General features: G+C 36.7%; 1 protein-coding gene across 9 annotated transcripts in view; it reads right to left on the reverse strand.

Moving 5' to 3' along the window:
• The window catches only part of AKAP9 (A kinase (PRKA) anchor protein 9), a 124,345-nt gene that overhangs the window by 85,918 nt on the left and 13,776 nt on the right, over positions 1 to 24,651 (reverse strand). For 8 of the 9 annotated variants that reach the window (XM_010573598.1, XM_010573448.1, XM_010573519.1 and 5 more), the window contains exons 2-3: positions 10,454 to 10,708; positions 2,102 to 2,146 (exon numbers count right to left, since the gene is read on the reverse strand). In XM_010573598.1, the coding sequence (XP_010571900.1) occupies positions 2,102 to 2,146; positions 10,454 to 10,708 (300 nt within the window). The remainder of the gene's footprint in view (positions 1 to 2,101; positions 2,147 to 10,453; positions 10,709 to 24,651) is intronic. The other variant, XM_010573686.1, reaches the window with a different exon arrangement.

Raw genomic sequence — 24,651 nt, forward strand, 5'->3', positions numbered from 1 at the left:
TGAAAAACACTACATCTTTAAACTGATTTTCTTCCCCAGGTAGCGTTTGCTTCAAGCCCTTGCACCTATCCCTCCACAAAAATATTTTTTCTTTCTTTCATTTACAGCACTCCAACAGCTGCACTGGAATCTTCGATTCAAAAAGCACCAGTCTCAGATACTTTTTTTAAAATTTGCATCACAAAACCCATGCCACAGAAACAATCATAATTGACCAGACCAAGGGTCCATATGGTTCCATATTCTGTATCTGAAAGTAGCCAATAATTAATGTAAGGGAACGTTTTCCCTGTACTCCCCAAGTGCCTTCTCCCAACACGCCAGAATAAAGTGAGGGTGTTTATAAACAAGGACAAGAGGAAGAAGTGGGAGAGAAAGGTGTCAAACTGGGGAATAGGGGGACAGGAAAAGAATTCACCTAAAAAGCCTGAGACCAACTCTATGAAGGAAACTGTAACCAGGATTTGATGAGAGAAGTTGGAAAGAAAAACTACTGCTTTCATCTAGGACAAGTTGAGCTGAACATTAGGAGGACCCCAACATAAGAAGAGGGAATAAAGGAGAAGAGATTTTCAAGGGAGAGGGAGAAAAAATATTAAAAGAAAACAGAAGGAGAAACAATGCTTGGATGAAGTTGGAAAGGCTGGGCAAGAAGCTTCGGAATGACTGAGGAAGGAAAAGGAATAATAGAAACAGGCTGAAAAGCTTGTAAGACTGAGCTAAGAAACCAAGCAAGGGGGAAAAAAGGGATGGGCGAGGGAAGGTGAAAAGATTGACGGAAGCTATTACAGAGAAGGGAAGAATTTACAAAAAACTAAGGGACAGAAAACAGAGTTGGTCAAGAGAATAGGCTGGGAGAAGAAGCAAGTGAAGACAGAGCATTTAAGTTGGGAAACAAAAGTCTTTTCAGTTTTCAGGGTATGTCTAGACTGCCCACTGTGTTAACGATTTTACTTTTGCACCATGCGATGCAACAGGTCAGGGACACATTGTCTGCCGTGTATATTCCCTTAGGCTTCACAATAAGCAGCTATAATAGTAGTGCTGAACAAATAGTTATTCTAAGGCATAGTCACCTTCTCTTACAAAAGGCTAAATCAATAGAGGAGCAAAGTATTCTAAACCAAATTTACTTCAGCAATGGAGACTCATTTGATTACTTCATCCCCTCTCACTCATTGCCAAGTTTAAGATTCTGGGGTGTGTTTTGCAGAAGCGTTTAGCACAGAGATCTGCGAAACAAAACCCAGATTGTCACTACAGAAAGTGATTGTTTGAGACATGAAAAATTAGGTTTTTAAACTAGAAACAATATTTACTGTAGATATTCCATGGCTATTTCTTGCAAGCATGTTCCTGACCCACACTTATGCATGAGGTAGTTTACTCCTTACAAACATTAACAAACCGTTTCATTTGGCAAGACCAAAGTTCCATGTATGCTACTACCCTTCGATGTGACAGAGATGAGTAGTAGCTGCCAACGTGTGGTGGGTTGACCTTGGCCAGCAGCTAAGCCCCCCCCTCCACAGTCATTCACTCACTCCCCCACCAGCGGGATGGAGGAGAGAATCGGCAGGGCAAAAGCAAAAAAAATTCATGGGTTGAGATAAAGACAGCTTAATAAGTGAAAGAAAACAAAACAACTCCCCCAAACAACAAGCGATGCAAAGGCAATCACTCACCACCTCCCACCAGCAGACTGATGCCTAGCCAGTCGCTGAGCAACAGCTGCTTTGGAACTCATTAAAATGTAATCAACTTATTAAATAGTTTCCCACAGAAAATTAGTAGAAATTATGCAGAGCCGCAACTCCAATGGCAACATGAAGCATTAATACAACCGTAACGATGACATTGTTACAACAGTTCATGTATCTACTACATTATTGATTATAGTAGCCATCCCATTATGTAGTTGACATAATGCCTGCTTTAATGGTACATGAGTCATACCAGTAATGACATGCAACAGCTTTGTCTATAATATCACATCTATTCTTTCTTTCCTTCTCTTTTTGAAAAACAATGCACAGCATTGCAGTAAACATGTAAAATAAAGTTGAAAGAAAAGTTAGGAAAAGCATTACTTCAGCCTTACCTCAGAACTGTAATCTTCTACTGTGGTGGAAATTTCACTTTCTGGCTAAAATAAAATATTAAAATATTTACAATGATGGCACTCTAAAAATATTAAACAAGACATTTTCCATCTGTTTCTGGGAATGTAGATAATATTTGAAAATATTAAGGTATCCATGAATTTGATTAGAATACATATAGTGAAGGCCACCTTCACTTCCTTGAAATCTCAGCTTTAAAAAAGAAAGTTACTTTGCTCTTCAACTATGATCATGGAAACATTATAATTACATGACAAAGTCTTCTAATGAAAATATAACGTACAGGTACAAAATAATATTTTGGAAATGTAACTTTTTTTTTTTTTTTTTAAAGAAATAAGGAGTACCGAGAAAAGGGCTTTTCTCTGATAGATTAATTTTACCTAATTAGGAATTTTGCTGGCTTAAGAACATCATCATATACAGAATGCCATTTTCATACATGCAGGACTTTTGACATTGACTAGAATTTTAAAGCAAATACTCATCATCTCCTTCAGCTTCCATGGAAACCAAGGAAAGGTAAAAGTGATCAGGAAGAACAAGGACAAAGACTCAAAACTTGTGATCTAACGAATTAGAGCAATTAAAGGAACAAAGCCTTAACAAAGTGAGCATAAACATGCCATGGAAGATGCCTGAATTAAATATAGAGTATCCTGATGAACTACATACAATGTATCAGGTTTGAAAATCAAGATGTTAGTAGGAAAATATGCAAAATATTTAAATTATCTACATAAGATGCACTATTGGGGAATAAGCAAGTACCCTTTTGAACTTGAAAAGTGTAATTTTGAGTTAAAACTACTTTAGCAAAAATGAAATGTACATAATAGGGCTTCTTCAAAATTCACTTAACTTTAGCCGGCCTTACATTAAGTCAGTCTCCATTTTACACTAGATTCTGTCAGGCTTATTTTCAAAGGAACATAGTCAGGTTTGCATCAGTAGACATCAGTAAAATTTGGAACTGTCGACTGTGTTTTGTTTTGTATTTATTTTAAAAGAAAACTGCCACTCAGACCTACTGGAGCTCTGCAGTTTTTATAACCCCAAAATCATCAATTCTACATATTTTGAATCCAATATGTAGCTCCACAATGTAATTAACCTAAAAAAGGGGTATTATTTTATGTACAGAGTACACAAAACTAACTTAAAATATAAATGTGGAAGCTAAAACTCATACAGTGCATATGATCTTAAAAATTAAAGAAGTCCACCTTAAAAATAAGCCACAAACTGAAACAGAAATCAAAATTATGTTGTAAACCTACAGGGTGACAAAAGTGTTTCTGCCATGGAATACACAATTAGTACTTAATGACATTTAATTTTTATATAAATATACATTTTATTCATATTATATATACTTATATACATGCATACACACACAAATTTTACTTATATGTATATTTGTGTATATATATATATGCATATACACACACACATTCATTTCACATATCGTTTGTAATCTATGTCCTTGGTCGCGGACAAAGTCCTCCAGAAGGAATAAAATCAGGGAAAACCACATTCTTACTTATTTTCATAATACAAATAACAAATGTATGGCCATATCCTCCTACAATTTTTCATGGTTTGTTCCAATTCAGAAGACTTCACAAAGAAAGATTAGAAGTATTCCTACAGAAGCTCAGAAGTATTCCTATAAATTTACATATTTAATTAGATCTAACGACTCTTGAAGTTCTTTATACAGTGCATGAAATACAGACACTTCTCAACATGCAAAAAACACGGAAAAGTAGTGTGACTTCTTATATTGTTTTTCCTTGTAATGCTTTTGAATTATATAAACAGCCCCTTTTATAAGAAAGATGATAAATGAATGTTTAGATCCTGGGATAAGCTCAAGCCTAGTAGATAATCATAGTAAAAGGCAAAGAACTTGTAGATTGATGCTTAGGCTAGAGTGAGAAAATATGAATTCCCTAAGGAAAGTGATTACTGAAAATAATTCTCTAATTTTTTATGGTAATTTGGCCAGATATGAGATTTTCTTTTTTAAATGAGTGTATTGCTTCTCCTTTCTGAATACCAATCTAAAGTATAAAAAAAAAAAAAAAGAAAATTATTTTTTAAAACTTATCAAAAACCATATAGTGCTCCATCAGTTTAAGTGTCCAGTATCTGTTAGCAACATAAATAATCCTTCTAAAGTATCTCCTTCAATCCTGTATCTAGATAGTTTTTTGGCTGTTAAGACCAATTATTTTTGTTAAGGGATTTACTGAAGATAAGCAAAGAAAGATGGCCAAATGAACACAAGTTAAATGGATCCGCCTTCTGTGCTAAGGGGTTCATCCAAACCCTGCTAAAAATCAGTTAAAAACACTTAAATCCTATGAGCTCACACATTAGACTCCAACAGTGTAAGACTTAATGCTATTCTTCTACTGTCAGAATCAATAACATTACAAGTAGTCAACATTTTATGGGCACTCATATTGTCCTCCAAGCAGCTATGTTCTGTTCCTAAGACCTGACCAACTTTATTTCAAAATCCAGTTCCTTCTATTATTAAGCTATCCATTCCATATGCTTCAATTCTTTTATGGTCAATAGAAGTAATTAGGTTTTACACAACTCATCTGTCTGAACCACTGGGGTCCAGTTTAAAAGGAAATACTTCAAAAAATTCATATATATACACACAGTTAGCAGCAACACATCTTTTGTCAGGATAATGCCAACAAAGCTATTCATCAGTTCACTCAATATTCTATGGAATCTGAAATAGGTTTCTGTCACACTCTGACTTCAGGTTGTTAGTTTGCATGTATTCTACCACCCATGCCCCACAGCATTTTCTTGCTACAAACAGACGCTCTCTTCTGGAAAGATGTTTTAATTTTTTATTTAATATTTTCTTCACTGACAACGTAGTTGACAGTTGCCTATAAAGAGTCTTTGAGATGTTTGTTCAGTGTATTTTAAGTATCTCAATCAACTCTGCAGGTAGTACCTTTAATGATAATGCTTAAGTATTCAGAAAATTAAAAACACTTTCATCTGTATACGTTCTTCAGAGGAAATACTGCAAGATGATACAAAAAACGGGAGTAATCAGCCTGTGAAACACAGGAGGTCCATTTCAAAATAACTTGTTTCTGTATGCAGTTAAGCATTGCTCAGAAGTCACGTTCTTCAGCACTGGACGCCCAACATTATCACAGGATTCACAGAAGAACTCATATACGAAATTGGCCGCAAGAACTGAAAAGTGATTTTTATGTTTCTTTAGAAAACTTTCATAGGTGACAATAAAACATTTTGCAAGAATGGACATCCAATACTAAACTGCTCAAATTGCAATGGATGAGAGTATTAAAGGGTGAGAACCAAGACTGAGTATTCATGGAACAGAATTCCACCTGAAGTAAATTACTGACTTTTTAATGACCTTAGTGTAAACTGTTACAAAAATTTAACTACAAAATTCTGGACTCATTCTTGAACATGTATGAGCCAGTGGTAGAAGCAAAACCAAGTTATTTTATCGTGGCCAGTTTCACATGGGTCACTAGTGATCCAAAGATGATCAAACCTGAGTAAGACTAATTAAGAGGACCGTGACTAGTAAGGGAGGCAAAGAGAATGTAAACTGAAAATCCCAGTCATGAAACCCTCTCTTTAGGTCATCCTGAACTTTATGGGCCTTTAATATTTGCAGAACATTCTGAAGCGCTATTCTTATACATTGCCTCACCATGCCTTTCTTAGTTCCTATCCAAAACCCATTCAATTCAAAGAAATGTATTCTCTGGTAACTTATGACCCAAACCAATTGACTACAATCAGATTTAAATAGTGGAGATAAACCACTGCCAAATCTGAACATAATGTGCAGCAAAGTAGCCCACTCTTCAGTGTATAAATCTCCTGTATCAGAAAACATCATCAGCACAGAGGTAACCTAAGGATTTAATTAGGTTTTTATTCTTTGGTAATAACGGCCTTATAAGTGTTTAATCTAAATACTCTGTAAATCTGCAAAGACCAGGTAATACAGGTAATTTCTGTGTCAGTAAATCTATTATATATCAGTATTTACAGAGAGAAAGGAAGGCATCATACCACAGGTTGTCTTACATATCAAGGAAAATTGGCAAAATATCTTGGCAACCTTTTGGCCAGGCAGTGAATGGAAAGATGACTGGCTTCAGTCAGAACCACATGCTGCTGAGAATCTATTCTCTTCTCTCGAGGCACTGACTTTACTACTGAGCAGACCATTTCCAAACATTTGTTTACCTTCATTCTCCAATTTCAAAACATTTTTCAAGGGATGCTAGATTATCTGAAGTGACTGGGCTAATTTTTACTACATTTTATTTAACCATCCTTTTTTTCAAATCCTCCATCGTACTGTACATCCCAGAATATCTCTTCTCTAGTCAAAGCCTTTGGTTGCTCTTTGCTTTCATGCTTCTATCATAGGAATGCCTCACCCACATTCACCACCTATGCCTTTTCTCACTGAGGTGTCCCCTCCGTTTCTCCACACTGCTTATGTTTGCATATTTCTGTCATTTTTCTTCCTTAGTTCTCAAGAATCCTACCCAGTGTCTCCTCCTTACTGTTTCTGTTCTTTTCCTGTCAAATCTCTGGCGCTAGCAACTGGCGTAAGTTATAGAAATGAAACAATGAACACACTTTATCACCTACCTGAGTAAACATTTAAGCTATTCTAAAACTATTACCAAATGGATTTGTCCTGTGAAAAACAAAAGACGAGTTACTAATCCTACCTTAGTCAATTAGCAGGTATTCTTCATCACAGAACTTTTAACTTTTCTTTTCTAAGAAGCTTTGTATAATAGCTTTTACTACCCAGGTGACTCAAGGACAATTTTACTGTGCCGCAGGTTAATTTCTTTTGCTTTTCCGGCATTAGTACATTCTTGCAAAGCAGCAAGCTCTGATGCATTGCTTCAAGACTTCTCAGAGAAGGTGCTCTCAGCAATTATTTACCCTGGAAGTAGCTTTTGCTTTCTTCCATATTTAATTGCAGGAAGTCACAAAAAGAAGCAACCCTAAACCCAGGAGTTTCATTGATCCAATTTATTTCCTTGGCTGTGTCTTCTAGATTATTTTTACTTCTATATGGAAAAGGACACTATGGATGTCAAGACCAAAAGATATCAGGGTGCAACAGAGTAAAGACAAAAACCAAAGGCAACTAGAAACTCAACATATTATTCTCTTTGATGAAGACAAAAAGCATTTAGCACGAAACAAGTTAAGACCCAGAGACTTTAACCAAGAAATACCAACTGGCATTTCTCTAATAAATCTTGTAAATAAACTGTTCCTCTGATAGAGGATGGAAAACCTTATAGGAATTACAAATGAGTTCAGACAGAAGGTAAAATGGAATAGATAAGGACAGTACAAAACAATGATAGTTATTCCAGAGTTCTTTGAATTAGTTTCTGTAACTTGAGGGATTACACGGGATGGAGGAACCCACCCTTAGGAAGACAGGGAGAAAAAAAAAGGGAAAGGGATGACTGCAAAAAATAACTTTGAATTCTCTAAACAGACTTTTGCCTTCTCTGAAAAGGAACTCCTCTAACTTCAGATGGGGAATAAGCTCCCAGAGGCGTACCTCTATTTCACTTTCTGTTATTCATATTGAGTAAAAGAACTCTCTGTTATTTGCATTTGGACACGCTAATTCCACTGGGGACTAAAAAATCATACTAGAAAAACTGCAGGGAGATAAACTTCTACCCACAAAATTACCACAAAAGAGCTCAGTCAGGATTTTTAGATAGATGGGCAGTAAAGTCAGATGTTCTGAGTCTATTTTGTGGTACAGAAAGAACAATTCTAAATATGAATTCCAGTAAAGGACGAAATAAGTAAGTGGAATCAAAATTTAGCTAGAAAATAATCCTGCATGATGCCTCCAGTAACCTTGCCTTACTCTTTTGACACAGCAGCCTATAAATATTTAATGTTGGGTGAAAAAGCAAACAGCTCAAAGAAGCTGTCTGTAATTCTCCATTGCACAGATTAGCTTGAAACTGCCTATAACATTGGATGCCATTTTAACTAAGCAAGCTCTAATCCAATTACTGTAATACAGGCTCTCTAACCAAATCATTGCACTTTTAAGACTAAAATCAGTAAGTTATAAGATTCATTGAAACTATTTCAGAATTTTTCCTCTTCTATTAATACTGCACAGATAGAGACTTTAGCAATCATCTTCCAACTCCAAAATACCAATTACTTATTTAACATGAATAAGCAGGCCACAGACAACATGTAACAAAGAAAAATGCTCTCCCAATTGGGAGCAGCTTTTTTTTGGTGGAAGTGAATACAGTTTTGGAAGTCAATAAGACATGAGTAATTCAGGATAGTCAAATTACAAATAAACACTAATCACCATACTTTTTTTTTTTAAAGCTACATTTAAAACAAAACAAAACAAAACAAAACAAACCCCAACATACCAAAACCCCCTATGCATCTCTATATTTATTTATTTAAACTTAAGTTAAGCTGCTTTGGGAATAAGGCAGACCTCATAAAAATTGTACTCAATCTTAAGAATATATTTATGTATGCAATCTTTAGCAACTGCAGTGTAGGTATTTTTTCCATTTTTAAAATCATCTGTGTCTTGTACTGTTAAGCATTCAGAAGCCAACACAGGCTACTAGGACCAACCTGATCTAATTAGACCTGCTTTGAGCACAGGATTGCACTAGATGACCTTGGAGGTCCCTTCCAACCTAAATTATTCTATGATTCTGTACTTTACCCTGTTTCTCCAATTGTAGTAGAGATATTTACCCTGACTGAGAGTAAGTACATCAGCAGAGTCCATCTGTAACATGCAATCATGATGTACTTCAATATATATTTGCTTAAGAAAGTGTCTTCATACAGTTACATATTTATGTAGACTATAATAGTTAAAACAACAGTTTAAGTGATTCCCTTTAAACAGTGCTCTGCCCTAACAGTCCTCTCTCGTTAGTTGTAGATAACCTGCTGCATTTCATAAAGTACACCTTTCTCTTCTCCTAGAAGGCAAAAAAGTCTCACCTTCACCTATGAAAACAGTCATTCAAATACTCTTTAAAAAATTTACTTCCTCCTCCAGGAAAAGCTACGAGTTGAACAGACAGTTTTATTGAGTTACTACAAACAGTTCTGAAGCCCTCACACGAGCTTGCTAAGTATAGATACATGCCTTTATTATGTAGCTTTTCACGAAGTTCAAAATATCTAGTATACTGACATACTGTAGGCTTAAAATTGTAAAATAAATGGATCAATTACTTTACAAGTTTTTATTCACATGTATGATTTGGTCTGCCCCTCCACCAGGGTAACTTTTTTCTTTTTTTTTTTTTTTTTAACACAAATGCAAGAAATTTTTAAAAAGTGTAATTTCTCTATTACTTCTCAGCTGTAGGAAATGAGATTATGGACCCAAAATAGTTACAAATGGTCTATCCTAGCACAGGACTGACAAATCAAAATGCATTGTGCTCATCTGTACTACATCTCTCAGAAAAGATTGCATTCACATGCACAGAGCTGGGATTCTGCATTGACCTGCTTGTTCAGAATGCCACTCGTCCTTTTAGAGGCACTGATTTCACAAATGGAATAAGCTATTCTGTAAATAACATCAGCATCTCTTGTCCCTCATATTTGGAACAACATACTACGTTATGTGAATTCATGTCCACTCAGAACTGGAGTGCCAGTGCATATCACATGGGGCCTCTTACAACTTTCCAGAGCATGTACTTTCAGCCACTAGCAATCAGGATTATATTTCATTAAGTAGTAAAAGTAGAGTATCTATTTATCAGTCTTGTAAGGCATCCAGTTCTAAGTAGTGTTTTCTAAATTCATTCCTCCTCCTCCTCATTAACCAGAAAGACTCAAATTACATTATGGATACAAGAAAGATGTTTAGTTTTGCATTTTGCTGTAGCCGTAGCTGCTGTGATCAAAAATCCACTGCAATTTGTAAACTTTTAATAAAACAAAATGCATAAAATGAAGCAATAAAACAATACCAATTTTTGCCCATTTAGGGAGTACAGCAGTACCAACAACCTTTCCATAATCTACACTACACTGATTACGACAGAAAACATGATGCCAGCAGGCAGGTAGAAAGTGCCTTCTCTGGACATATTAAGGACAGGCAGAGGAGGCAAGGAAATAATATCCAAAATCGCATATAATTCTATCATTTCCACTCTCAAAATTAATGGACTATTTTTCCCTCCCCAAAAGCAACTGTTTACAGCCTGAGACAAACTTACCTCAATGGTGTAAGTCTGGCTGTGTTTGATAATTTCTCCACTATGCAAAGTCCTGATAATAGCAAAGTCAGCAGTAGCAGCTGCTCCCCTTCGGCTGCTGCACGTGGATGTTTCATCACCTTGAGATCGATCAGTATCAATCCCATCTTGTATTGATTCTTCATCTTTGATGTTTGCTGTTTTCTTCCTCTTTTTCTGCTTCTTTGATCCATTTTGACCATTGGTTTGCGCTTTCCGCTGCCTAAATTGGGCAAGCTGTATAGAAGACAAAATCTTGTTAAAGATGAAAGTTTTCCTCTTTATTACTAATGACATCCACTACAAAGGCTTACCAGCTGTTCTACATAAAGCTTCAAACTAATCACTGCTGAAAACAAGTTGGAAGTTAATGCTGCATATCTGAGACACATTCAGATTATTCTTCTGTTTACATAGTTTGCCTTAAAAAAATTCTTAAATGTGAAACAACAATCTATTAATGAATTCCTTTTCAGTTTCATACTAGCAAGTTACTGTTCCACAGATTGATACCTAGGAATCAAAACATTCAAAGGTAAAGGTACAAATGTCACTATAAAAGACAAATGCAATGAAATAACCTCTGATCTCATTTTTCAATTTTATAGTAACAAATACCTCAAAAATAATTTACAGAAATTACTTTTAAATTTTATACCAGAGACAGATAAAAGCAAATCTCTCTTCCAGCAAGTATCACAAAGTTTTTTTAAAAGTTTGTTAGAACTCATAAAGCAGATCAAGTTACTGAAAACATCATAAAGAAATAGCAAAATACATAATGAGGGAATAGTCTAAAAACAAACAATAAGCAAATTAAAAGATACGCTACCTTGTAGCAAAACATGCTGATGAGCAAAAAGTCACAGGTGAGCCAGGCACACAGTTGAAAAACCAATTAGTATGTAAGCTATTCAAATACTGTAAGACACTGCCTTTTGAAGAGCTTATCACTTTTAATCACTTTATAGTGGTTTACACAAGAAAATCCATTTAAAATATTTTTTTCTTAACAAGAACAGAATTTCTGTTCAAATAAGAAAAAGCAAGCACGACAGGTTTTACCAATTAAAATTCAAAATTAAACAGATCCTACCAATGAAATCTGGAAACAAAGATCATTATTTTCAAATTGAAGAGTCCAACATTAATTGCTACAATATATTTTATAAATGTAGCTCCAACATAAAGCATACGAATCAAGATCCTAAAGCTTTAAATACTTTTTACAACAACTAATACCCAAGTATCATGTATTTTTTATAAATCAGCTGTAATCTTAAGAAAAAGCTATAGAAAAGATAGCATGTTTGCTCCTGATATTCACCAGTCGAGAAAGCCAGGCTTCCATCCAACCTCTTCAGCAACATGCAAATCAAGCAGGACACACAGATCCTCTTTCCCAGTCACCGGTTACAGTGCGAGCTGTCACTTGAAGTGTTCTCTAGTTCTCATCTGGCCCCAAGATAGCTGAGAAGCCCCAATCTAAATAAACGCATCACTGACAGATCACTGCTGACTTCTGGCTAGTTTATGCTTACGTCCCTTTATTTGTATTTCTTCATGGGTTTCTTCAGCCTCCTTCTCCATTCTTAGGATGACTGACAGTTTGGCATATGGCTCCTGCTCTGTTTACAGGAGGAGGACCTGAAGATTTGCTGAGCAAAATATACTCACCTACGTATTTAATACTTAATTCCTCCCTACCACATCCCTAGTTAGTTCAACTTAATGATTTTTTTTTTTCTATTTTGTAAATAGGCAACTTTCATTGTTTCACCAAAACTCTATTAAAGCTTATAAACACCACAAATTCTGAACAGGAAAAGAAAGGATAGTCTCCTCCTGACTTCAAAGTTTAAGGAGAAAAAAAAAAAGCATAGATTTAGCTTCTTAAAAATGGGAAGGGTGAAGGTTCCATTTGTCTCTATGACATTACTACATTCTGCTAAAACTGTAAATTTACCTCAACAAAATAGTTTTCAATTTAACCAAAAGACAAGCAGAATTTGTCCAAATGCCACAATGACATAAAACAGATAACCTGATTTCAAGTGCAACTACTGAGATTTCACATTTTTTACTTTTTAAATAATGGAAGACATGTAGTGCCACTGGTCAAGAACTCTCTTCCCCAACTTGATTGAAACCTTCTGTAATGGAAAGTTAAGTTGGCTTTTTAAAAGCAGCTTTACAGTCTTTATTTGTCTACAAAATTAGATGTGTAGCTCAAGGACAAGTGAATTACTCTGTGTCTCTCCTCAAGCATTTTGCATATTTTAGCTGAGGCATCTGGGTATGCCAGATTTCTCTCCTTTCAAAATTAAGTTGTCGACTCTCACTTGTTCAGAATTAACAGATTAAACTCTACCATGGCAGTTATAAACAGACCTTATTTTTTTCTGTTTAAACGTTGCTGAAGATGGGCACATATAAAAGCTAAATGCATATGCAAACTAAACTGCTATATTTTTATATTACACAAGTTCTCAACTGACAATTTCTGTACGGGTATTTAATATTTTGGAAATAAATTACACTACACTATTAGCGCAGATGCACGCACAAATGATAGCACTTTTTACTCCGCACATTCATGTATACACAAAACTGTCCAGCTATTAATGCAACATAGCTTCAAATTCACATTTTTAATCAAATTTTAAAAACTAGAAATGAGAGAAGCAGCATAATGAAAAGCTACTGGTGAACAAATACCCCGTGATGCTTACATGAAGACAAGGGAGTCTCAGATACCTAATTCCTTCAGAAAATAGGACTCGGGAACTAGAGTTGAGGATCTATCTACATTTCAACGACAAGCAGGAAAAATTCGAGCAGCAATCATGGAAACTAAGGAAAATAAATTTGGTAGAATTAAAACTTTCATTAAAACAGAAAAACACTTCCAGATATTTTATTTCCCCAAAAATCGTTTTTCCAGTATGAACAAAATGTGAAACAAATACAAGCTGATACAACCATACATTCCTTTACCCTGTTGTATTGGGTTTGTGTGGCAAGGTTTTGGTAGCTGGGAGGCTACAGGGGTGGCTTCTGTGAGAAGCTGCTGAAGCTTCCCCTGTGTCCGATAGAGCCAATGCCAGCTGGCTCCAAGATGGACCCACCGCTGGCCAAGACCGAGCCCATCAGCAATGGTGGGAGCACCTCTGGGATAACAGATTTAAGAAGGGGAAAGAACTGCTGCACAACAGCAGCCAGAGGAGAGGAGAATACGCAAGAGAAACAGCCCTGCAGACCCCCAGGTCAGTGAAGAAGGAGGGGGAGGAGATGCTCCAGGCGCCGGAGCAGAGATTCCCCTGCAGCCCGTGGGGAAGACCATGGTGAGGCAGGCTGTCCCCCTGCAGCCCAGGGAGGTCCACGGTGGAGCAGATATCCACCTGCAGCCTGGGGAGGACCCCACACCGGAGCAGGTGGATGCCCAAAGGAGGCTGTGACCCCATGGGAACCCCGTGCTGGAGCAGGCTCCTGGCAGGACCTGTGGACCCATGGAGAGAGGACCCCACGCTGGAGCAGGGGAAGAGTGAGGAGTCCTCCCCCTGAGAAGGAAGGAGCAGCAGAAACAACGACTACAACCCCCATTCCCCTGTACTGCTGAGGGGGGAGGAGGTAGAGAAAATTGGGAGTGGAGTTGAACCCAGGAAGAAGGGAGGGGTGGGGGGAAGGTGTTTTTAAGAACTGGTTCTATTTCTCATTATCCTACTCTGGTTTGATTGGTAATAAATTAAATTATTTTTTTTTCCCCAAGCTGAGCCTGTTTGACCTATGATGCTAATTGGTAAATGATATCTTCCTATCCTTATCTCAACCCACGAGCCTTTCCTTATATTTTCTGTCCCCTGGCCAGCTGAGGAAGGGGAGTGATAGAGCAGCTTTGGTGAGCACCTGGCATCCAGCCAGGGTCAATCCACCACACCTGTCTTCCAGGCATATCGGCTTGATAACACCAAAACTAAGTCTGTGGAGAATTTAACACTGCTTCTGTCAGTTCTAAATCTGCAGTTTTGAAACAATTCAACATCAAGTGTCTGTCAAGTTACAAAAGTTGCAAGCAAGAAGAAAAGATGTAAACACAGATGTTACTCATGGAGGAGGAAGGATCAAAAAACAGAAGCTGAAGGATGCTCAGAACAGGCTCTCTGCATTGATCCATCTCCAAGGAGCAAGAGAGAATGAGCACTTTACCCCGGGAAGGCATCAGGAACATAGTCAGCTGTGATGCAACTTTACCATAGGTTTTAGCACATCTGAAAACCAATCTAGAGCAAGTCTTCTTTCACTATCCGCCAGCGTGTTGCCTCCAGCTTTTCCCATCATGCTGATAAGACCTTGGATCCTCCAAGCAGTATTGAATCCTGTTAAAAATTCCATCAGTGTTTTCTGGTAGTGAGTAACAGCTGGTTTTGCTCCTTATCCTTGTCTCTCAGCTTTTCCATCTAAAATACCTAACAACTTGCAATTTTCAGCTTATAGGTTTTTCAAGTCCTGCTTGTAGGCAAAAAAAAGCGACACTCTTGGAAACAGATGTGTCCACTTTATAGCAATATAAAAAATTGTATTATGGAGTCCATGTTTATTGTCCAAATTATTTCTGTTGAATAGCCATTGTATAATTAAATTCTTAATTGCAATAAATAAATGAAAGTTTTAAGCTAAACTCTGAGAATGAAACTATGTTTCTTTCCTCTTAATGCATAACAACCTACAATAAAATTGTGCAGGAAGAATTACATGTTTATTTTCAGAACTGCCATTTACAACAGCTGCTCAGCTTTCCAGTAGATTGAAAAATGGGAAGTGATTGGATGTTAGCACTAAATTCTGTGGATGCACAAGACATGTTGCCTCTTAGAAAAACACCTATTCAAAATCACAAGACTACAACAGAGCAGCGTGCAGATAAGTAATGGGTATACTTTTCAAAATAATTTCCCACAATAAAAAAACAATTGCACCAGAGAACTTAGATATTTAAGCATATATTTATTTATCTGGTTCTAATTATAATTTCTTTCTACTTATGAATCCCCCCAAAAATACTAGCACCAATCGCGCATCACAGACTGCAGCAAAATTACAGACACCTGGTACAACATTACCTTAGCTTTTAAATGCTGATATCCTCCAACTGGCAGAAAGTCAGAAAAGTGGAGGAGAATCAACCACTATTAGGAATTAAATACTCTTGAGACAGAAGGGAACTAACTTGCAGAGTGGTGGGGATTACTTGTGTAACTGTGTTAATTATGATAGTTAATGCACTGCTATAATTACAACAGCAGCATTATTTATTTATTTATTCAGCTATCTTCAGCACATTCTGACACTTGGCAATTGTGCCAGCAATCTAGATTGCTGGGATACACTGTCCACTGATTAATTTCAAATATGGTCTGACTGAACTATTTCTAGAGTAGAAGTGCATGTTAAAATAAAATTTGGCTCCAACAGAATGCAAAACTTAATCTCCTCTTAAGCATTTAAAAAAATATATAAAATATCCAAACAAAAGCTGCAACATTTAATCACTGCCCATATATCAGCACAAGAAAATACTGAAAAAATCCATTAATATTTAAAAAGCTACAGTTATAAAGCATAAATAGCTATATTTTCACTTCACATGCAGAAAAGACTTTTTAAAACAGAAAAAACTGGATGCTGCCTTATGATTGCTTATTATCCCTTAACATTCTGAGATAATGTATTAGATCCGGATAGTCTCATTTTCAGAGTTAACAGGAATTAAAATTGCTCAGTGCCTCTGAAGAAGGCTGTTATGAAATAAGATAAACAATATTTGCTGTACTTACTGTTTAAAAAACAAATTCTAATTGCTAAGACAAGAAGTTTATAGGTAGCATATCCTGTACAAGTATAGTTGTACAGTTATACTTCATGTCTTAATTTCAAATTTTAACTTACTAACATTGAATGCTTACATCTCAAATTCAGTGCTGCATAGGCAGCTCTTACAGAAAGAGCAGTGACTGTTCATCTCTCATAGCTCCTCTTAAGTATAAAATCTCTATTTCTTTTCTTAACTTGTATTTAAAGAAGCAGCTTAGAAGGACGAGTTGTGAACTTACAGACTGACAACAAAAAGGAACCTCAGAGAACCTGCTACAGGCAGTAATTATTCTTTTTCATTTCTATACTGTACAATAAAAGCATGAATTAAGATCTACATTATGGTCTTGACTTCTCAACTACTATCGTTTCAAAAGATGTTCCAGATACTGCTTAAACTTCACCTGAACATGTCCTGCTCACAGAAGGGGACTTGCTCTTTGTCAGAATTTCTCAAACAGTCTGGTATCCAGTGAGAAATGTTCTGTACTGGACCAGGTCATCTTTAGATCACTCAGTCAACATAAGACGACAAGGACTTCTGCCTGAATCTTCCTGTCTGTAGCTTAGAGCAGTGGTTAATGGCTCAAAGTCAAACTGGCAGTCCAATAATATTCCGTATGTTTATAGATAATCTGGATGATGAAATCACATGCACCTTAACCAAGTTCATGGATGACATCAAACTGGAGGAAAGCCAGATACACCAGAAGGAAGAACCACCACACAGAAAGACCTCAACATGCCGGAAGACTAAGCCAACAAGACCTGCATGAGATTTAACAAAGATAAACATCAAGTCCTGCACCTGGGATGGAATTACCCATACAACAGTAACAGCTGGGGACTGACTGGCCTGGTAGCTCTGCTGAAAAAGACCTGAGAGTCCTGGTGGATAGCAAGCTAACCATTAGAGAGCAGCATGTCCTGGCAGCAATGAAGAGAAACCATGAGAAACCTCTCTGAAATGACTCTCAATGCCTACCATAGTAAATGACTAAGATATGAAGCCAACGGTCTGTACATCAGTTTCGCGATTTACTACTTATTGCATGACTGAAAAGACCCTATGCAATCCTGTTTTGTAAAACAGAATTTGGTAGCAATAATACCATTTGTTATTTGAGCATCTGGTCTCACAATACAGTGGAAAAAGGTCCAGTGAGCCTAACAAACACTCCTAGCTTCAGTGCTTTAACGTAAATGTTGTATTTAACAGCAGGAAGCATATCTTAAGCTTTCAATCTAGCAGACTGAAATTCTCCACAGGAGCAGTGTCTGCAACTAAGCACATGGAGGGTAGGCAGATGTGAAATAGTATTGTCAGGTGTTGCTTGGGACTTGTCACCAACACAAAAGCCACAAATTTGGCTGAGAAAGGGATATTTATTTTGCTTATAGAATGAATGCTAAAGAGTCTGCTCTAAGCTGTGTCTGAATGTATAACATGCATTGTAGCAAACTGTATTGTACAAGTTTTAACTACAACATACCCCAGAATCAGACAGACTGTGGCTGCAAGTGCAAGATAACACTCAGGTGCATCATGAAACTCATGGAAGATCATAAACAGTCCTATGATAAAAATGGCTCAGGCTTTTCCAAATATAATGCTCCTAATCCTCATCACTGAATGATAATAAGGTATAATTTCTGAATGATTACTGAGAATGAAAGTGAAACCAAAATATTTAGACTAAGACTGATAACTTGTCTTAAAAGGCGAAGGATTAATTTAAGATTCACTTGCCCTAGTAATGATAGGTCACTACTCCCCTTGAGAACAGGTAAGCAATTACTGCTACAGAGGCTTTCAGTGACACACAAAGAACAACAAGCAAGGCCCTGGGGTGGGATTTGTTTTGATCATCTATAAAGCACAGATACGTCCCATGAAGTCTTGACTTGGGTGTCTTGCAAGCCAATAGGGACAAAGCAAAAAGGCCAACCTGAATTTGAAATTTTGACAACATTCAGAAGCTGGAGATCTGCTGTGATTTTAAGTCTCAGGTTATCTATTCCACCTCCCCCGGATAACTGAAAAAAATACTTGCTGTAATCTGTTTCACCTGTGACCTGGGTTTATGATTCCAATATACAGTAACATCTTTATGTTCCATGGCAGCAGATAAGAGGCCCTCTAAAGGAATAAGGAAGAGAGCCTGGGAGACAGCAATACTAAGATTTAAGCAGTAAAGCCTCACCTAGGCTGTTCAAAACTCATTTGTTGTTATGTCACCAAATTTTGTAAAGCTTGACCATCCGCCCCCTAAAGAGGTATTGAATAGGCTAACTGGTAACTGCGTAAGAGAAGAAAGTGGCACTTTGTCACTTTTTGTCATATTCTCAAAAGGTCTAAGCACTGAGAGTTGCATTGCCAAAGCACTAACTCCTGAAGTATAGGCAAATTTACAGTGCCGCCTGCATCTTCTAAGTTCCTGATGCCTAAGAAAAGGGTAACAGAGAGTGAGATGAATGGAAAATTATCAAACACAGAGGATAAATAGACATCTTTCAAGTGAAGTCTACTGATTCTATTCTATTATTCTATGCTGCTAATCAACAAATAGGAGAGTATCACATCTCTTTCCAAATTCTGAGATAAAAGCCTACAGAAAGAAGATAACTGACAAGTAACCTGCAAATATGTTCAACATATTATGTCACATAGCTGAAAATCCAAACTGTAAGTAAAGAATGAATGTTCTTTGCAAGTTTCAATCTGCTTATCTATTGAGGCAAATGGAGCTTTAGTTTATTTCTTCCATTCAACAGATGCTGAATTTACTAAGTGGGAAACATTAGGCTGAATGAACAAGAAAATAATCACCCAGGAATGAGGTATTTCCAATCTACTTTTTTTTTTTTATGTTGCACTTAGTCAGATTTTCCCAAATAACGTAAGCAAGACCTTAGAATGTCTCTCCGTACAGAGATTTTAAGTGGCTCATGAGTATTAGAGGATGTCAATAAGGCTATGAAAATTTCCAAAGAAGAAATGCTATAGTCTCTACCTAAATACAAGCTTGAGAGTCTTTCAGCTTCAGAGACAGCCGTTCCTGTGCAGTACTCTGAAGAAAACCAATGGGATCACCACAATTTACAGTTACAGGTGAAGTACCATAGAGGACAACTGAGGACAGTGAGAATAACAGCATGCAGGGCAATTGTCTTCATCTTTTTAGCAGTCTGTATCAAGTTAGAGACTACTGTTGTCAGTGCTAATAACCAAGGGCACTGAACTCGAATGAACCCCTCCAGATGGCACTGTGAGCTGGAAAGCCTCAGAATTAGCGTGGTTCTGATCTGGTCTGCTCTTCCATGTCCCAAGAATTTAAATAGGAACAGACCTAGGAACAGCTAAGTTCATTACAGCTGGGTTATTTCCTGGACAAGGAATGTAAGTTAAGTGTATGAAAATACTCTCAAGTCAGGTTACAATGACAGACACAAGTACACCAAGCACATTTCAATGCTGGATTGCTTCAGGAAAAGCAATGCCTCAAACTAACTACTAAAAAAATTGCTCAACTGGTCTCTTAACTAACCTACTTATACATGCATGATTTATATATTGCTCCTATCTACTTTTTAACTTTATCTTTCTCATACTGAATGTTGTATAACTGCCTCTGCTGATACAGAGGGTCAAAAAAGCACCTGACCTGCATTGGTACCATTATTTCCCTAAAGTGAAGGGGAAATAATTGGATTGGGCCAAGCTGTCAGTGACAAAAATGAGAGGGCAAATAGAAAGCTTGTTTTCATGCTGCTCTGTAAAAAAGCACAGATCACCCATGCTTGAAGCCCGAAACATGAGGATGTCTTTGTCACATCAATGCAAAGGCAGCTAACGTAAAACAGAGCTTCTTTTACTCTGCGTTAAGTGAGGAAGATCACCAGTCGGGTGCTGTCTCAAAAGGCATGGTCTATCCTTTGCTTCTGCCCAGAGTTTCAAAGGCTCTGTAATAAGGTAAGGCAAAAGAGTTATGCAATGACAGAAATGCACTCCTGTTATACTAGGCTTATGTGTAACACCAACTTTAATTAAAAACTGGATCCTGAAGCTTTCTTCAGCTAGGCTGAAAAAAACCCCATAGCACAGAGACAGAGTCAGTCTTCAATGTCCTACTGTTACTGATTTGTTATTAGTTAGAATTAATCATATTTAATTTTAATAGGAATATGGAACTATAAGAAATATTTTAGCAAAATATATATTGCATTCTATACATTTAACCAACAACTAACAGCTGCTGTGAAATCCCCTGTATAGCCCTGTACCAAGGCCGGAGGAATTGGTTAAAATCATCTAGTAGGAACATTTAGAACTTAGATAGCAGATGTCAGAATTTCAAATTAATAGGAACTTAGGAACTTAAGAAAATGTATTATGTGTAACTATAAGAATTCGAGTATTGTCTGAAATCAGTTAACCACGGAAGCTTTGGTAAAGATTTACTTCGATCTAATTAACGAGAGTTCCAATCAGTAGAGTCAAGTGAGATTAACCAATGACTGTTTTAGTATAAGAATATTGATAAGGTGGTGTGACTGAGGGCCAATCACTAGAAATATTAAATTCAAGAATTAACATTGAATGTATTTTATGTAAATCTAATACATGATGGTGAAAATTGTACTGCGCAGAATCATATGAAAGGTCAACTATCAGACAAAGTGAGGAAGACTATGGAAGACCACCAGAGGGCTTCCGAAGACCACCAGAGACCTTCATTGCGTCTGCGTAAAGGACATTTACATATGCTAATCACTTCCCAGGAAACCAATGAATATGTATAACCTTTCTTGGAAATCTAATGAATATGTATGAATAAGTTTAATATAAGGTGTACGATTTTGGTGTTCAGGTGTGCGTGGTTCGTGAGAGGACTCACCCGCGCACCCGGCCGTCAATAAAGAAGTGTCTGCTTATCTACACTAAATTGGTGTTGATAAGTTCTTTATTCCGAGTTTTTCAGCAACACTACAACCTCTTGAAACAATTTTTGGAGGGGAGGTGGGGAAGGAGGAGGAATTATCAGAATGTTAACAAATGGATTAACAAATGTGTTTAAGAAAATCTTTCAGCCCCCTGGAAGGAAAAATATTTCCCCCTTTCCTCCCTTAGCCATTCTAAAGTCATCCAGCTTGCCAAAGCCAGGAAATTCCAGGCCAGAGCTAAAATTTGGTCAAACAAATTTTAACAAAGGAGATGCAAATGTTTCCATTACATTTTATCCTTATAAAAGAATGGGGGGGGGGGGGAAGTTTTACTACTTAATTTGCTAAACTGCTAGTTTTTAACAAGTCATATGATTTTCTTCACCAACTTTCTGAACTAGAAAACTTCACTGCTTTGCAATGCCGTTCTTCACATCTCACGAAAGTTTTCTGAAAATTTGCACCCAGCAGATGGGTTTGGATATTAATTCATTCTTGAAAATGAATCCTAATATGAAGATTTAGATCCTTTGAAAGCATTAGTTGTTTTCCATACAGTTACAGTACTGTTCATTGGACTGTATGAACTTGATATCTCACAGCCTTTTAGAAACAAAAATATCAGTCATTATCCTCAGGCACTAACCAACCTTCAGTGTTGTCATAATCTTCAAGAGAGTCCTAAAATTCAGTCACTAGGCTATAACATTGCAAAGATTTTCTACATGCCACCATGTTTATGTCTACACACAAATCCACTAGACTTCAGCAATTTAATAATAGTATGTACTAACCGCTAGTAAGTTACTCCCCAGCTGGACCCAGTTCTCTGGGGTGTTTTGGTATCCACATAAGGCAATGGGTAACTTCAGCTCTGACATCGACGTAAGGACAGTAAGCTCACTAAAGTGCAGGACCCTAAACAAGCTGTAAACGTAGATGAGGTTCTATTAACTAAACCAGTTCCTGTTTTAAAAGTGTACATGAGAGCCTACAATATGATTTTAGTATCACTTTCCTACTGAATGAAAACACAGGATGTGGTATGTTTTGCTGACACAGCCAAAAGACAGACTCTAGGAAGTGAACAGACAATTTATCTTTGGTGACTTAAATCAAGATATAAAATTATTATATCTTAGTAACACTTAGCAGCTGAACAGTAAGTGGTAGAGGCTATGACAGACAAAAGAATAAATAACATTTTTGAGCTCCAAAAGGTGATACAACCTTACCTATCATGGTTTTAGATGTGTAACAAGATGATACCTTTCATCTTAATGAAAAGTTATGAAAACTCTAAGTTGTCAGATAGTGTTAGAACTTAAGAATAACTAATAAAACTAAGTCACTGGTGGCATGTAGTACACTAAATCAGGTAGGCTACACATGACACCAACTGAATGGAAACTAGATTGCTGTGTATCCCCTACTGGCCCAGGAGATGCAAAGCAATGAAGACAAAGCTTGTGTTCATTAATTCAATCACATGAAGATAAAAGCAAAACAAACAAACAAAGGCCTGGGACTTGCAAAAGTTACCACACCTTAAAGCCACTGGGACAGATTAAAGTAATGCCTACAAAATACACTTGGCAGAAAAACCATTAGACTGAAAGCCACAATTAGTGCAGTATTTCATAAAGATGAATTCTCCAGCAAGCTTCAGCAACGACATTTTTTGTAAGGTTGTGCAATTACAAATTTGGCTAGGATTTTATGTACTTTTTTCCCCGCTCAACTCTTGATGAAATCAGCCTTGTGAAATGAGTTGTCTTCTGGAAGTAAAAGGCAGATACAGCCCTACCGAACAGAAGGCAAATGAGAGATAGTCCCCATGCTACTCAAGCATTAAAATTATGTACTGGCTTCCAATTTTATACCCACTTTTTCTTTCAATATTGTGTTTAAATTTATAATGCTAGGCCTTACATTTACTGCAGTTGATTTCTATAAACCCAGTGCAGTCAAGTGAATTACAACAAGGATCAATTTTACTCATTCTCACCTACAGAACCATAGTTCATGAATGGTTCACAATGAATTATTTAAACAAAGCATACAGATGAATACCATACACCACAAGAAAGAGAAATAAAGAAAGAAGTAATGGACATTCACAGATAACAAGCTTCAGCAGGGCTTCAGAAGAAAGCTTCGTTTATGGCATAGTAGCAATTTAGTGGTCAAATATAGGCATTAAATCATTAATCTATTCAGAACTTGAATTTTTTGGAAAGCAGCAGAGTCATCAGGCATGTGTCAGTAAGTATGTTGCCTTCTGTATCACTAAAAAAAAATTTACTAACAATCTGAGCATTGTTTAGGTAGTTACTTCACTTTACTTCTTCTTAAAGCAACTGGTTTAGCACCTGTTCTTTAACAAGCATATAGTTATATCAGCTATTTAACTATATATAGTTAAATTAGCAGCTGGAGACTCATTTAATTAATCCCTTGGAGTTCTTTCAGGATAACAATTTATTTTCAGAAAACAGTTGCAATACGGTTACAGAGTTAAGTATTAAGCATCTTTATTCCACTATATTCGGGTCTTAAAAAAATATTCAACTCAAAAGAAATGTCTTCCAGAACAGGAATAGTCTAAAAAGCAATGAAACCACATCATTAAATGCGACATGCACACAAAACAGTTAATAAATCTCTGTCTTACATGCTGCCCTTCTTCCCTGAAAAATAACCTTAGGAAAACATGCCTAAGACCACAAGACAGCAAAAAAGTGAGTCTGTTTTTTCCCTGAGCCCAAAGTAAGGCTAAACTCCAATCTAAATTTCTGTAATAATAGATGGAAAGAGCAAAGTTTCCTTCTGGTAAAAGAAAAATTATTTTCATGTCTAGTATTTAATATTTTTTCTCCTCAATTACCACTCAATTACTATTTTTCTCCTTACTAACCACACATAACTGAATTTATGCCTGAGAGCGCTAGTTTCATTTAACAAAGCAGGAGCTATGTTTTTATTTTACGGGACCCCTAAAGTCACAATGCATGGCATAATTAACTTCAGACAGAAATAGTACACTATCTTTACATAAATTAGCTAAATATACTACTACAAAAAAGTTCCTATAGAGTATATTCAGATTCTTATTGCCATTCAATTCTCCTAGTCCCTACATAAGCTTATAGCAGACTACCAAGAATAGATAGCAATAAAAGCTACGAATTCACATCCTAGAAAACAGTTTAGTTCTTTTTTTTTTCCCCTCAGAATTTTGGCAAAAATAAGTTATACAGTACACTGAACTTCCTGGAATGGGCAGAACAAGCCTGATCCTTCAAAGAGCAGTTCACAGGGTTTCTCTAAAACCCTTTTAATCTCTGGGTTAGAGCAGTCGCAAA

Source organism: Haliaeetus leucocephalus, unplaced genomic scaffold (assembly GCF_000737465.1).
Source record: "Haliaeetus leucocephalus isolate CR32 unplaced genomic scaffold, Haliaeetus_leucocephalus-4.0 Scaffold0, whole genome shotgun sequence".
Lineage (NCBI taxonomy): Eukaryota > Metazoa > Chordata > Aves > Accipitriformes > Accipitridae > Haliaeetus > Haliaeetus leucocephalus.